At 40.4% G+C, this 15,610-nt stretch overlaps 1 protein-coding gene across 1 annotated transcript in view; it reads left to right on the plus strand.

Annotated features, from left to right (window-relative positions):
- Nucleotides 1–15,610, plus strand: part of AK9 (adenylate kinase 9) — a 155,146-nt gene that overhangs the window by 106,311 nt on the left and 33,225 nt on the right. Inside the window, exons 27-31 of the mRNA XM_034765894.1 lie at nt 450–574; nt 5,874–6,093; nt 11,811–11,873; nt 13,235–13,444; nt 15,160–15,378. Coding sequence (XP_034621785.1) covers nt 450–574; nt 5,874–6,093; nt 11,811–11,873; nt 13,235–13,444; nt 15,160–15,378 — 837 coding nt within the window. The remainder of the gene's footprint in view (nt 1–449; nt 575–5,873; nt 6,094–11,810; nt 11,874–13,234; nt 13,445–15,159; nt 15,379–15,610) is intronic.

The raw sequence follows: 15,610 nt of genomic DNA on the forward strand, positions 1-15,610 counted from the left end.
GGGCAGCCCGGCTCTTAAACAGAGCCGAAGAGTCGGGGAGGAGCAGAGCCGCTGCGGCTGGGCGCTTCCCCTCCCGGGCTCCAGCTGCGCTGGGGAAGCGCCGGCTGGGGGTGCAGGGTCTGGGGGCTGCCCGGCAAACCCTGAAGCTGGTAGCGCTGGGGCAGCCCTTTCCCACTGGCTGGGAGTGGGAGGGAGGAGGGGGCGGAGTTAGGGGGGAAGGGGCAGGGTTGGGGCGGGGCTAGGGGTGGGGAAATGGGCGGGGCCAGGGCCCGTGGAGGGTCCTCTTTTTTTATTTATGAGATATGGTGACCCTAATTGCTGCTGAACTTAACTGAATAAAAGCTGTACCTGAAATGCATTATCTAATCTTCTGGGTCAGTCAAAGAGCAATGTCATTGTCAAGCAACGTATAGATATTAATTTTTTCATGGTCTTTTGTGTCTATCTAGATGAAGGAAGTGGTGTTAACTGATGAGGAAGAAATAATCAAAGCGAACATAGTAGATAATGAGGCATTGACACCAGAAGTGCTTGATAAAATTGTTCCTGAGTGGTGGACAAAGGAGCCAATCCGGTAACTATTATTGACATCAAATTATTTATCTTTTTGTTTAATTTCTTTTAATAAACTCAATTTTTGCAATACTAAGTCCACAAATTGTAGATAAGTAATGAATAACATGCAATAGATAATCTATTGGATATGTAATATCTTGCAATACCAGTATATACCTATACATTTAAGAATAAAGTATATTCACTTTAGTAGTTATAAAATAAAGTATAAACCATCCTAAAACATCTCAGTCTCTCAAAAAAGGATAAGTAGGATTTAGTGAGAACATATTAGTGTTAATTTTCTGTTTTTGTTTCTAGAAGGCTAAAGTGGACAGGAAGGGAAGTGATAAATAGTATTTAAATGAGATTTCATAAACAGTCCTGTTGGAGAAAGAATAATTAGATGACATATTTCATAAAGCACTGGACATAGAAGGAAAAGATTTATCTCAGAGAAAGTTTTCAGACTTGGGGTACATCATCACTACCCGCCGGATCGGGTAGTACCAGGATCGGCGGGTAGTGATCGATCTATTGGGGATCGATTTATCGTGTCTAGTGTAGACACGGATAAATCGATCCCCGATCGCTCTGCCATCGACTCCGGAACTCCACCGCGGCAAGAGGCGGAAGCGGAGTCGATGGGGAAGTGGCGGCAGTCAATCCCGCGCCGTGAGGACATGTCCACACACGTGCAAGGAGTTGCAGCATCATGTGTTAAAAGTTAAATTTTAATTTTAACCAAATATATACCTGTAACTTTTACAGTTTACAAATGCCAACAAGATTTTTCTTAGTATATTAAAAGATTACAAAGAGGAGGAAAATGTTCTTAGACTGTTCACAATCAAATGAAGAAAAAATAATGGTGGTTTGAAAACTTTTTTTAAAACTCCTGTAAAACAAGAACATATTCCACTTTCTCAACTTGCCCAGTACTTCTCTCACAATTTTCTGCTTTAACATTATCCAACAGTTTGACAGGCTAAATTATATGCAGTTTATGAGCCCAGTTCTGTGTGGCCTTCTACTTCTTATGGGGCCAAATTGTAGCCTGACTAGCCCAGGGGTATAAGGAGCACAAAGTTCCTCCTTACATCCTTAAACCAGCTATCTGTATGTTGGGTAGCAGTGGTGGATGGGAACAGGCTCCACAGAACCAGTACATTGCCACCCCCCTCACACAGTTGGACAGAGAAGGGCAGAATGATATATGGACTGGATGCATCCTTGGCTTTGCCCACTCAACATACTGACCGGTGTAGATGTACCATTGTGTTGGGGAATGTACTGTGCCAAGTATGAAGCCAGTGCAATTTTCACTGTTCCTTGGGAAGCAGGAAAGCTTCAAGGACATTATGACTCTCTGAGTATCTCACTATCTGGTTCATTATCTTGGAAGTTTCAAGACTAGAACTACATTTTAATCAGGTACAACCTTAGTTAAATTTATGAAGCAGCAAAAGTAAGTCAAAAGAGGCCTCATTTAAGTTACACCAAGGATAACTTTGACATAGCATTTTTGAAAGTATGCTATCAGGCTTTAAGTCCAAAATTTTTCTTGACTTAAAGTTTGCTATAATCAAATGAGGCCTTGCTGAGGAAACAGTCCATCCTGGATCTGTCATACAACATGATGACCATGGCATACTTAAATCATTAAGGGGCATAAGAAGTTCTCACGTGAATGCCAAAGCAATGAAAGTCCTTTTTAGGCACATGGTCATCTAGCCTCCATCAAGGCAAGCCACGTAAAGGTGACATGGAACACAAAAGCTGTTTGACTCAGCCGTCAGGAGATAGACAACTCAGAATTGTTCCTGAACCAAGAAATTTTCCAGTTGATATCAATGGATCTTGGTCAGCCCCAAATGGATCTATTCACATCCAATGAAAATGCAAAGACAAGGCCCTTCTTCACCAGGGAAACCAGACAAAGATCAAAGGAAATGGACACTCTGCATCATAGATGGCAGAATTGGTTTCTTGGGCACCCCCCATCCCTCTTTCCCATTTTTCTGCTAATAGGAACTGTTATTCAGAAGATAAGAAGCAAGGAAGCATCTATCATTCTCCTCCTCCCTGATTGGTCACAAAGGGGTTGTGATTCTCAGACCTAGTGGAGATGTCACAGAGGTCTCCACTCCCTCTTCTCAGAAGACAAAATCTCCTGTTCCATGGCTGGCCCCACTCTTTCATGTCAGCCCAGACTACTGAGCTTGGCAGTTGAGAGGCAAGCCCTAAACAAGATGGGATGCGCTGTAAAAAAAAAAAAAAGGTTTTAGTCTCAAGCAGAACTTCTGGCTTCTCAGTTTACACATGGGTTTGAATAAAATTTTCCTACTAGTGTCAAAATAGAAAGATCAGCCCTAGGAAACAAAATATTTCAGCTGTTGGTGACCCAAGATCCCCTTAATGCCAACTGACAGAAGGTTACAGGAATGTCCTGATTCTGGTGCATACATTCTGGTTTACCAAAGAATGTCATGAGGTCTTAAGTATTGTAAGCTAACACAATGGATAACTATTTACATATGACGTCAATGGAGCAGTGTGACATCAACAGGGAAGGAAATAAGCCATGGGTCTGTATTCAGAGATAAAACTTTGGGGAGTATAAGTAGAAGGCAAAGAAGACACCCCCTAACCCTATACTTAGGAAGTAAATAAGCAGTGTGTTTACATTCATGAAAACAGGCTCTCTGCCAACCTTGGTTGAAAATGGTGCAGAGGAGTTTGGGGATGAAACAGACTTCTTTAGACAGGTTAACCTATAGGTTAAGTTTAGTCTCTAGAAAGTGTATTATGATTTTGTTTTATATGTAACCTTTTGTTCCCAATATCTTTACTCACTGTTGCTTGAATCTTTGGTAATAAACATATCCTTGTTTTCACTATACACATATCTCAGTGCTAAGTATCAGAGGGGTAGCCGTGTTAGTCTGGATCTGTAAAAAGCAACAGAGAGTCCTGTGGCACCTTTAAGACTAACAGATATATTGGAGCATAAGCTTTCGTGGGTGAATGCCCACTTCGTCGGATGCATGTCTCAGTGCTGTGATCATACAAGCGGGGTACATATTGTTCCTTTGAGGACAGCAGATCTGATATCACTGAGTATTCAGTGGAAAAGGAGCTGGACATTACAAGGGAATGCTTCAAAAGGACTTGGGGACTGGGCTGCATCTATTGTTAACCTGCAAGGCAAAGTAAAGGCTGGTGTTGCCCAGAGGAGAATGCTTGAGGGGCTAACAGGCTGGTGGTATCAGAGAGCTGACACCCAAGTAAGCACAAGCGAGACTCCCTCCCACTGCTGGCAGGGGGTAACAAGGTGACTCACAATCCTGGGTACCCTGAGAACCATCATACTGTTCTGGACCTAAAACTTCCCACCATCACATGTGACATCTTGACATTAAATAGTGACATAAATGTAGACTCATTAAAGACTCTGAAAGATTACACAATAATAACTAAGTCCCTTAAAGCAGCATGTGTATCCAAAGCAACATCTGGGCTTATCTTCCCTATCTAGGATCTGCCTTCAGTGCTGCAAGGTCTTGTGACCTATCTGTTCAATCTGATGGCATCTAATTCCTTGCATTTTCTTTCCATAAACATGTCTCCTGATTGAAGTCATGTTGGCAAGAAAAGTCTCTGAAATCTCCATTCTTGTGCGACATGAAATGACCTCTCGAGGTCTCTTCCAGCCCTACATTTATATGATTCTATCACTTGCTCCACCATCCACAAGGAAAGATTGTTCTCCATGCTCCAAAATCATTCATAGTCAGTGTTAAATATTTCTCCCATTCCTCAGGAGAAAATAATTCTTTCATTTTGCCGAAACCCTCAACATCATATAGAGAAATCATGACACATGCCTAATGTAAGACGAACTATTAAAATATAATGTTGGAGAATCTATCAATTCAGAAAAACACTGGGTCAGACCCTGGCCCATTCTGTAGCCCCTTTCCACCACTCTGCCAACACAAAGGGGTCTTACATCTGCCTTAAATGTGAAGCTGAGGTTTCTGCCAGCATGGGGCAATCCTTGCCTGATGTGGTGTTCTGTGCTGTCCCCGCCAAACATGCTGGGCACAAAAGCATATTTGTGCATAGATAAAGTAATTTTAGAAAATATCAGCACCCACTCAATACTTTCCACAGAGGTATCCTAGGCAGAAAGAGTGCTAGCTTCCACAAAGGAAGTCTGTAAAGCCTTGTCATCCATCAACCTTTTTTCGAAAAAGCACTATAGGTTTGACTTCATTCATTTGTAAAATAATCCTTCAATGGGACAGACTCCAAATGAGGTCCAGAAACAATTTTAATACTACTAATTTGAGGGAAGTCCTACTGTGCTATTTATCTTTCCTTCCTACTTTTGTCCAAATGTCTGACTGGGCAAAAGATTAAGTTTCCTTTCCGAGTCTGACCTTTCCTGCCATCTGCGTCACGTAAGGTAAGTGCTTTGTCTATATCAAAGCCCATGTATATGAAATATTACTCTTATATTCAATCTAATAATAAGAAGTACAGAAACACAAAATTCAGCTTTGGAGGTACTTATCGAGTATGAAGATGTAAGGAGTATGACCCAGGACCTGGAGTTCCATAGACAAGTCTGAACTGACTCCAGTATTTGCGGGGAGAGAGGTTTAGCTCATGCAGAGAGGTGTAGTCCATGTCATGGACTGCGGGAGAGGTCATTCCCTGAAAGGAAATCATCAGCTAACAAACTTCACATGACAGACTATACCAAAACAATGATTTGTGCCCCCACTTATGATTCTACAGCAGTGGCTAACAAACACTATTTTCAGAGCCACACTAGCAAAATTGAAGATGCAGGCACTCAAAGCTCTTTTAGACACAATGCTATCTAGGCTGAAATTACTCTTAAACAAAATGGGCATTTGATTTTTGCACCATTCAAAATACAGAGGGAAAGACAATTTTTGCTAAGCAGAATAAAATAAATAAAATAAAAAGTGAAAAATTGCTTCTAGTTTTCTAAGGGCTTGTCTACTCACTAGGGAACTTTTTAGTGTGTGCCAGCAAGATTAATGTGCAACTCAGTGCACATTTGAATTCACACCCCTCTGATGCACATTGCTGCACCATATAGACCAGCCTAAAGAGGGAATTGCAAGAAATTGAGAGGAAAAATGATGACTTTTTAAAATTACTATTAAAAAATCCTTTTAATGAAATGGGTTTTTTTTCTTTTTGCCATTCACTCACTGAATTTTCTGTGTGGTAAAAGTTTACTTTAGAAGTACATCATCTTTATTTTTGTTTCCAATCAGATCCACAGGATTTATACTGGATGGTTTCCCTCGTACATTTGAGGAGGCCCAGTACTTATCAGAGCGAGGACTTTGTCCTGATGTTGCAGTTTTTATCCAAGTGGAAGAAAGTGACATTTCTGATCGTCTTCTTCCTCCACGTTTGAAAAAATGGAGGGATAGACAAAATAAAAAAATGGAAAATAAGAAGAAGCTGAAAGACATGAAAGAAAAAATAAAGGTAGGTTTTATTCTTTCAGTAACAAACACATTTTAGATTAGTGTTACAAGGAGGCCTCAATCTCCTATGCCACCTCAGGTGGTCAGTTAATACAGCGGGGCAGCACCTGGCGCTATAAAGGATCATGGAGAATCATAGAGAATAGAGGTCCTTGAAGGAAAGCTGAACATCAGAGGGGTTTGCTAGCTGACCTCCCCAAATTGGAGAGCCAGAGCTGAGGCTCGGAGAGGGCTGAAGGCAGGGGAGCAGTGAAGGAGCTTACCTCCATGCTGAAGAACTGGAGCCAGACGGCTGGGGGAGAGAAGGGGATACTCCCCAGGTAAGGATGAAGTCCCAGAAGAGAGTTGGCGGTGGTGGGAAGATCCTCTCCGAAGAACAGGGATATACTACAGCTGGAAGAGATGGAGTGGCTGTCCTGGCAGAAGGATGGGAGGGGACTGAAGAAGAACCCAGGTGTGGTGGAAAACCCCAGAGTGTGGTATGTGCTATGTTGACAGACTGTCATGGGATTTTAACAACTATGCACTGGGAGTGGCAGGCAGACTTTGTTTTTTGGACTTTTATTATGAATTATTCGCAGTTTGTTTTTGCAATAAACTGGCCCCTAGGAAGGGTATTATTGAGGCAAGAGAACCCGTTGTGGGGTTCTTAAGGACCTGAGAGGGGAAAAGGGATGTTAACCCCTGTTAGGGTGCCCACCCATAACAGAACATTTGAGGATGAAGGGGAATCATTCACAGTTAGATTATACCATTTAGGCAGATCTCTGCATTGGGGGATGAAGCAGAACTTCATAGTCCTACGGGGAGCACCGGAGGCAAGTTGAACAATTCTGAAGTGGTCAGAGTTATGCTTATACCATCTCCCTCTCAGGCCTTAGTACAGGGGTCTATCCAGAGGAAAAGGGCATAGCTGGGGTTTTCCTTTGCCCTGGAGATCCTCATCTGCTAGAAGTAAAAGTTTTGCTCCAGCAGTTGTCAAAAGTTAGAGCTCTGCTCTAAAAGTCTCATCTTTGAGGTTTGGAGATGCAGTACTGTCAACCTCAAGAAGTCAAAAATCAGGATGTTGGCCCCCAAAATCATGAGATTTTTAAAAAACATCAAATCATGTTATTCTATTCTGTCTTTTGACTTTTTGATTCTCGTCTGCCAATGAGTGTGTGTGATAATGTCATTGTCAGTGTGATACTTTCAGCTTGAATGCATACAGAAATGCATGCCTTTCCCATGTGTCACAGCTGGAGACTTTGCTTTGGCTCTAATCACCAGAAATAAAAAGAATGGCCATCCATGCCCTATTACTGTCCAGACTCCTTCCCTTCTTAGATTATAAACTTTGAAAAAAGAAGGGCTGAATGTTAAACAGTTTGAGAACCTTGACCTATTTAGTGCATCATGATTCACACTAGCACATAGAACTTATATTACTTTTCAGGGTCGATAAATTATAGATGTACATAGACTTTAAGGCGAGAAGAGACTATTGTGATCATCTAGTCTGACCTCCTGCACATCGCTGGCCACAGAACATCACCCACCCACTCCTGTAATAGACTCAGAACCTCTGGCTGAGATACTGAAGTCCTCAAATCATGATTTAAAGACTTCAAGTTACAGAGAATCCACCATTTACGCTTGGGAGGCTGTTCCAGAACTTCACTACTTTGATGGTTAGAAACCTTTGTCCAATTTCAAGCCTAAACTTGTTAATGGCCAGCGTATATCCATTTGTTCTTGTGCTAACATTGGCCCTTAACTTAAATAACTCTTCTCCCTCCCTGATATTTATTCCTCTGATGTATTTTTAGAGAACAATCATATTTCCCCCCACAGCCTTCATTTGGTTAGGCTAAACAACCCAACCTCCTTACATCTCCTTTCGTAAGATAGGTTCTCCATTCCTCTGATTATCCTAGTAGCACTTCTCTGCACCTGTTCCAATTTGCATTCATCTTTCTTAAACATGGGAAACCAGAACTGCCCACAGTATTCCAGATGAGGTCTCACCAGTGCCTTGTATAGTTGTAATAACACTTCCTTATCTCTGCTGGAAATACCTTGCCTGATGCATTCTACAATTGCATTAGCCCTTTTCATGGCTCCCTCATACTGGTAGCTCATAGTCACCCTGTGATCGATCAATACACCCAGGTGTTTCGTCTCTTCCAACTGATATGTCCCCAGCTGCCGGCAAAATTTTTCTTATTACTCCCTAAAGGTGTGACTTTGCACTTTGCACTATAAAATTTCATGACATTTCTAATACTACATGTAACGGGGCGTGGCTCCTCTACCACCTTCTTCCCTGCAGAAACTGCATGGACTCCAATAGTTGTGCCTTCACTATACCCTTTTATTTTAAGTTCCCTCCACCATTTCCACCACAAACCAATGCAACAGTCTGTTTACAGCACCACCTGCGCTTTTTGGCCCTCCCCTCAGAACCTGAGGGGAACAGAGGTCTCCCTCCCCTGAGGCATCCATGTAACTGGGCTAACCCAGCCCTAGTCCCCTCTCCTGCCCTTGGCACTTCCTTCCTGCTTCTTTATCAGCCTTAGGTTGATAGGCTAATTGGCTCCTTAGCCTATCCATCCATCCATCCAGTGAGGAGGGCGAGGAGAAAGAAGCATAACTGAAATGCTGAATAGAGAGGAGTGGAATCTAGAGGGTAGTGAAGGAGGAGACTGGAACTAAGAGCCAGTGAGGGGAACTGGAACATGGAGACACAGGGTGGGAAGAAGGGCGTATAGAGATGAGGAACCAAGGGAGAGCCAAGAAGGGAAACTATGTTGAGGATGGCCTGGAGAGGGTAGGTCCATCAAGGACTCAGGATTCAGGAGATGGGCAGGGAAGTAAGGATCTGTAACCACTAGAACACACTCACCTCAGAACCTACAATAGAACCTGGAATTCCTTAGTTCATAGATTCATAGACTGTAAGGTCAGAAGGGACCATTATGATCATCTAGTCTGACCTCCTGCACAATGCAGGCCACAGAATCTCACCCACCCACTCCTGTATCAAACCTGTGTCTGAGCCATTGAAGTCCTTAAATCATGGTATAAAGACTTCAAGGTGCAGAAAATCTTCCAGCAAGTGACCCGTGCCCCATGCTGCAGAGGAAGATGGAAAACCCCCAGGGCTTCTGCCAATCTGCCCTGGAGGAAAATTCCTTCCAAACTCCAAATATGGTGATCAGCTAAACCCTGAGCATATGGGCAAGATTCACCAGCCAGACACCCAGGAAAGAATTCTCTGTAGTAACTCAGATCCCACCCCATCTAACATCCCATCACAAGCCATTGGGCATATTTACCACTAGTAGTCAAAGACTAATTAATTGCCAAAATTAGGCTATCCCATTATATCATCCCCTCCATAAACTTATCAAGCTTAGTCTTGAAGCCAGATATATCTTTTGCCCCCACTGCTCCCCTTGGAAGGCTGTTCCAGAACTTCACTTTGAATCCTGCTGACAAAATGTGTGCCTCATCCTCATTAGTTACTCTGTTAGTTCAAGTGGCACATGTCTGTGTTGTGAATCTAAAGATTCTAACCTTGTTAATGAACTATGTGGGAGTCATTATAGTTCCGTATGATGGAATATTTTTTCAGTTTTTTTTTTAATGTAGGAAATTACATACACAAAACTTCATTAAAAGAATGATAAGGTTGCAAAGTCAAGCACTTAAAAGTTAGGAATTAAGATTGACCATTTTTAATTGCATGATCACATACTATTTTTCCCCATTCAGTGCACAGGATGGATGGTGTTCAGAGAATTAATCAGGGTTAAATAGTTAATGAGGCTGTTGTCTATTTAACGCCTGCTTCACTTGTTGTAGAAGTTAGAAGGTGCTTAGCAAGTGAGGCAGGAGATTGCAGGAAGAGGAAATATGGTCTTGTAGTTTAGGCAGTTGAATACTACCCTGCAGCTTCCTCCTCCTCCTTAATGCTGTCTGGGTCTAGCTGGGGAGCATTGAGAGAAACAAAAAAATACTGTCCCTACTCTCCGTTTAGGTGCCCAGCACCACAATGGCCTACAACAGGTGGTAGTCACAATAGCAGGTTAGCTCCCTGCTGCCCTGGATGGCATGCCCATCAGACAGACTCTTTGGAGAATGTAGCAGCCAAAACCTTAAAAAGTTGCTACTGAGCATGTATAGAATGAGCAATAAAAGGCACATCAGACACTTAGCCTGACCCCTTTCAGGTTCTTACTTCAAAGCATGGCAGCACTAGAGCATCTCAACATGAAGGCTGTAAGAACTTTTTCAGCATGGGTGGAACATCTTTTTTCCCTAATCTCGTTCTCATTCTGCATTATCAATATCTGCCTCATTCTGCATTTTTTATAGCTGATCTGTTTTTTTAACACTTTCCCAAAAAACGCAGAATGAGGCAGAGATCCAACATAAAAAATTGCAGCCTGAATTGTTACACTTCTTCAAAGTTATAAGCAACTAAAATCAGGGTCTTAAAATGGGAAATGTTGAGCAAATTTAACTTTACATGATAGAAGAGCTCCACTCTTAATAAATACAGAGGGATAAATCCTGAAGTTCATTCTCATTTTTAGACATGTTGATTCAATGAGAGTTTTGGACTGAGTAAGGAGAATCTGTGGAATTCAGGGTTTGGTCCCAAATTAATAAGATTTTTGGTTCTTATTAGTATGTCAAAAAAGGTGAAATCCACTTTAAGTTCCTTGGATGAGAGGCGTTGCAGAAATTCAAAGTATTGTTATTTTATTAAAAAGCAACAGAGGGTCCTGTGGCACCTTTAAGACTAACAGAAGTATTGGGAGCATAAGCTTTCGTGGGTAAGAACCTCACTTCTTCAGATGCAAGTAATGGAAATCTCCAGAGGCAGGTATAAATCAGTATGGAGATAATGAGGTTAGTTCAATCAGGGAGGGTGAGGTGCTCTGCTAGCAGTTGAGGTGTGAACACCAAGGGAGGAGAAACTGCTTCTGTAGTTGGAAAGCCATTCACAGTCTTTGTTTAATCCTGATCTGATGGTGTCAAATTTGCAAATGAACTGGAGCTCAGCAGTTTCTCTTTGGAGTCTGGTCCTGAAGTTTTTTTGCTGTAAAATGGCTACCTTAACATCTGCTATTGTGTGGCCAGGGAGTTTGAAGTGTTCTCCTACAGGTTTTTGTATATTGCCATTCCTGATATCTGACTTGTGTCCATTTATCCTCTTGCGTAGTGACTGTCCAGTTTGGCCAATGTACATAGCAAAGGGGCATTGCTGGCATATGATGGCATATATAACATTGGTGGACGTGCAGGTGAATGAGCCGGTGATGTTGTAGCTGATCTGGTTAGGTCCTGTGATGGTGTTGCTGGTGTAGATATGTGGGCAGAGTTGGCATCGAGGTTTGTTGCATGGGTTGGTTCCTGAGTTAGAGTTGTTATGGTGTGGTGCGTGGTTGCTGGTGAGAATATGCTTAAGGTTGGAGGCATGAAGGTAGGCGTAGCGGTCGGTGGGTTTTCGGTATAGGGTGGTGTTAATGTGGCCATCGCTTATTTGTACAGTGGTGTCTAGGAAGTGGACCTCCCGTGTAGATTGGTCCAGGCTGAGGTTGATGGTGGGGTTGAAGCTGTTGAAATCATGGTGGAATTCTTCCAGGGTCTCCTTCCCATGGGTCCAGATGATGAAGATGTCATCAATTTTATTACTGTTATTTTATTAAGTCTTTTTTTCACTAATAGGAAGAGAAGATTGCCAAAAGAAGGGCAGAACTTTTAGCAGAGCAAGCCAAAAAGAAAGAGGAGGTAAGAATAATATAATGGAAAAAAATTAAAAATGGAAATATTTGATTTGGTCTGTGTTAGGAATATCTAAAATGTCTATGATTATAATCTCTAAGTTTTATTTAGAGTAACATGCAGTAGCAATACTATAACTGAAGTTGTCAGAAACCTCTCTTTTTCCATTATAATTTAATCAGATATTTAAGGCATTTTACTATTGATTGGGAACAAAGCTACATATTGGAGACTGTCCACAGAATATTTATAACTATGTTTTAAATTACTTGTAAACATGAACTCCTATTCAGCAAGGTACTTAAGCACATGCCTATCTTTGAGCACATGAATAGTCCCATTAAATTCAGGTGAGGCACATTTTAAGCATCTTGTTGAATTGAGGCCATGGTTACTCTGAAACATGAAGTTATCATACTCAACTCAGTTACAAAATGTACTAGCGCTATATTCAAACTCTTTGCCTCCTCCTGGGTATTCTCAGGTATGGTGTCAGCTAACAAGCTTGTTTGTAATAAGACCCTGTCAAACTGCAATAGCAAAGCATGCTAGCTACAGTGCATTAGAAAACAGTAATTAAAATACATTTCTGTTATGTCAACAGAACTGCACTCTACAACTGCATTCAAGCCATGATACAGTGCTTTTCTGTGTTTTCTTTCCAAATATTAATCTAAAAGTTACTTATTTACATTTTTTAATTAAGACTTCCATTTTCCAAAAAATAAATTGGAGTTTTAGTTGTTCAGTTCATGTCATTGTTTATAAAGCTCATTATTAAAGGCATTTATGGTATTCTTCAGAAGTTTGTTTTTTTCAGCATTCCCAACTGTGCTCCCAGATTCAATGAACTTCTTCCCACTACCAAAATAACTAGTTACAATGATAAACAATGACAAGTGGCAAGGAGATGTGGAAGGGTGTAAAAATACTTAGGTTTTTAGTTTTTAATAAATATTTTCTGATAAGTCTGCTCTTCGATTTCAGCAGCTTTTATAGATAAATACTGTATCTGGTTAAACCAGAAGCTTTATTTGAAACTCAATTACTGTAAGTTGGTTAACATTTATGAATAGTAATTTGAATTTGATTCAAAAAATTCACAACAAAATCATAACAAAACATGAAGCTATTGCTGAAAATAAGTCTTCCTCAGAAGCAAACTTTTTAACTTCTCTATTTAAGCTGGTGTGTCTTAGTGAAATAGTGTACTCTTTCCCCACCTCTGCAAATCATCTTTGCAAATTATTTATAAGCTAAAACAGTGGACAAAAAAGGGGAAAGTGTGTGAGAGAAAATAATATTAGTTTCTTTCTTCTGAACTTCTGTACAGTAGGCATGAAACAGTTGAACATTTTATACTTTAGGCTGCAGCATATAGGGAAGAGGAGGAGGCTAGTGACGAAGAGGATGAAGATGAAGAAGAAGATATTGAAATGATTCTTGAAGAAGAGTTCCCAAAAGAGGAAGAGGTAGATGAGGAGGAGGAAGAGCAGGAGGCTGATGCTGCTGATCGCATGAAAAATGAAATTACAGAAAAGTATGAAACAGATAGTAATAATTTACAAGGAGTACAGGTACTTTCTTCATTATCTACTTTATCAAATAACATGGCATGAGGCAAGAAGTGCTTCCAGTTTTATAGTTGATTTAATTTAGTTGTCAGATTTCAAAGTTATAGTATTTGAGATCTTTGTTTCCTTTTTATGAGCTAATTAATGCAGGAGGACAGACTAGATGATCATAATGGCCCCTTCTGGCTGTCAAATCTATGTCATGGTTATGGGGTTGATTGCGACTCTGTCCCCTTTCTGAGTGTAAGATAACTTTGCAGGATGACAGTTAAAAAAACAACATATTATTCTTGTAAAAAAATACAATACCAAATCAGTGAGAGAGAATCAAAATTGAACCTTTTAATGTCTTTTATGCAGCAACATGTTTAGACTCCTTCAAGTACAATAAAAGGGTCCAGGTGGAGCTAATGGAATACTACCTGTTTTTTGAAGGTAGTATTTTTACAGCTCCACATTCCTCTCCCATTCTCACCACTGAAGTTTAGGAGTACATTATTTGTTTTATTAGTATTTTGATGACTAAGTTGGTCAAAAAGGAACAAGCAGATGAGAATGTTGGTAATTATTGTTTCAAGAGGTGCATAGGCATCTGCTATTGGAGAGGTGGTTTGTGTTTTAGAATTTTGTGCTGCATAGCACCCTGCCTATGATGGATTGAAGCAAAGACTCCGGAATGTAGATCTACATAAATAGTAAATTTAAGAGCCACAATTACAGGTTAGTATTTTCCCCTTACTGTATCTAACTCTCATTTTAACTTACTCAAAATTTATTTTCTCATTATTATTGATACCCAAGAATTTTGTCTAAATAGCAGGCTTATTTATTAATAAATAACTTATTCTTCCTATCTTCTTCATTCGTTATTGCTACCACTGGGTACTGTGGCATCTCACTCAATTATGCAATAGTAAATTTTGATATCAAAACACTGGATAGCAGCCTCTCTAAAAGGATCAGACAGATGGAAGAGATTAATTAGAAAACAGACCATTTTTATATTGTAATCAAGTAGCTGAGCTGTAATATGTGAGCAGAGGACAGTGCAATGAATCTGCTGAGGCTCTTTTGACTCCTCAGTGGAAAGCAATTGGGCAGCTAGGAGGAGCAGGTCCCCTGGTATTTGGGAGGACAGTTGGAGGCCTGGTGGCAACTCAGACTAGGGTTCTGGAGTTCCCTATGTAAAACTGTCAGGATTCATGTATAGTGTAGATAAGAACATGTTCATAGTATCAATAAACAATCCACCAAACCTGACTCCACTATATCAATTCTGTCAAGAACAGAAACTGACCTGCCGCAAGTCACCAAAATGGACCAGGAGGAACCGGGGAACCATTTTTATGCATAAATAATAGCTAAATAAGCAATGGGGGTCAGGTAAAATAGAAAAAAATACATGACATTTCATTGGTTTTGATAAGAGACCTTTTAAAAGTTCAGCTAAATGGAGTTAGAGTCTTCAAAATTAATGGAAATTATAGTTTTCTGATTTTATTTTAGCATATTGTAATACTGTAATACAAATCTTAATAATGAAAACAGAGGGGCCAGATCTTCAGCTGAAGTCAATTGAGGTACACTGATTTACACTAGCAGAGAATTTAGTTCAAAGATCACTAATAGTTAATGGCAGTTATTATTCACCTCACCCTTCATTACAACATTTGATCATGTTTATGATTTTTGTCATACATTATTCTTTCATTATTCAGGAAGAACTTGAAAGGTTGCTGATACCACAAATCACCATCAATGGAGGGCGAAAACCTCACATTGTACGTTACCAATTGTATAGCAAATTGAAGCATCTAGTAGAAAATCGAGAAAGCATTTTTGAGAAATGTTACCCAATAAGTTTGCCACTTGCACGCAAGATGTTGGTTCTCTCTTATAAACATCCCAGTTCTTTTGGTCAATGGGACCCAATCAAGGTAATGTAATTAAATGGCTGAAGTATACTTTCAGGAAGTAATACTTGCTTGTCTTCTTTATGCCCATATAATTAAGATAAAATATTATGAAAAGCACATCACTGAATATTTTCAATAACCAGCACATACTATTAATAACAAGAATTGGTCAGTTTAGTGTTGTGTTTTAAGCACTGATTAATGATATTTTGTAAGCTTTGTGGGAGCATTGAGCAGATGGAGGTTGGTGAAT

The sequence above is a fragment of the Trachemys scripta genome, chromosome 3 (genome assembly GCF_013100865.1).
Source record: "Trachemys scripta elegans isolate TJP31775 chromosome 3, CAS_Tse_1.0, whole genome shotgun sequence".
NCBI lineage: Eukaryota > Metazoa > Chordata > Testudines > Emydidae > Trachemys > Trachemys scripta.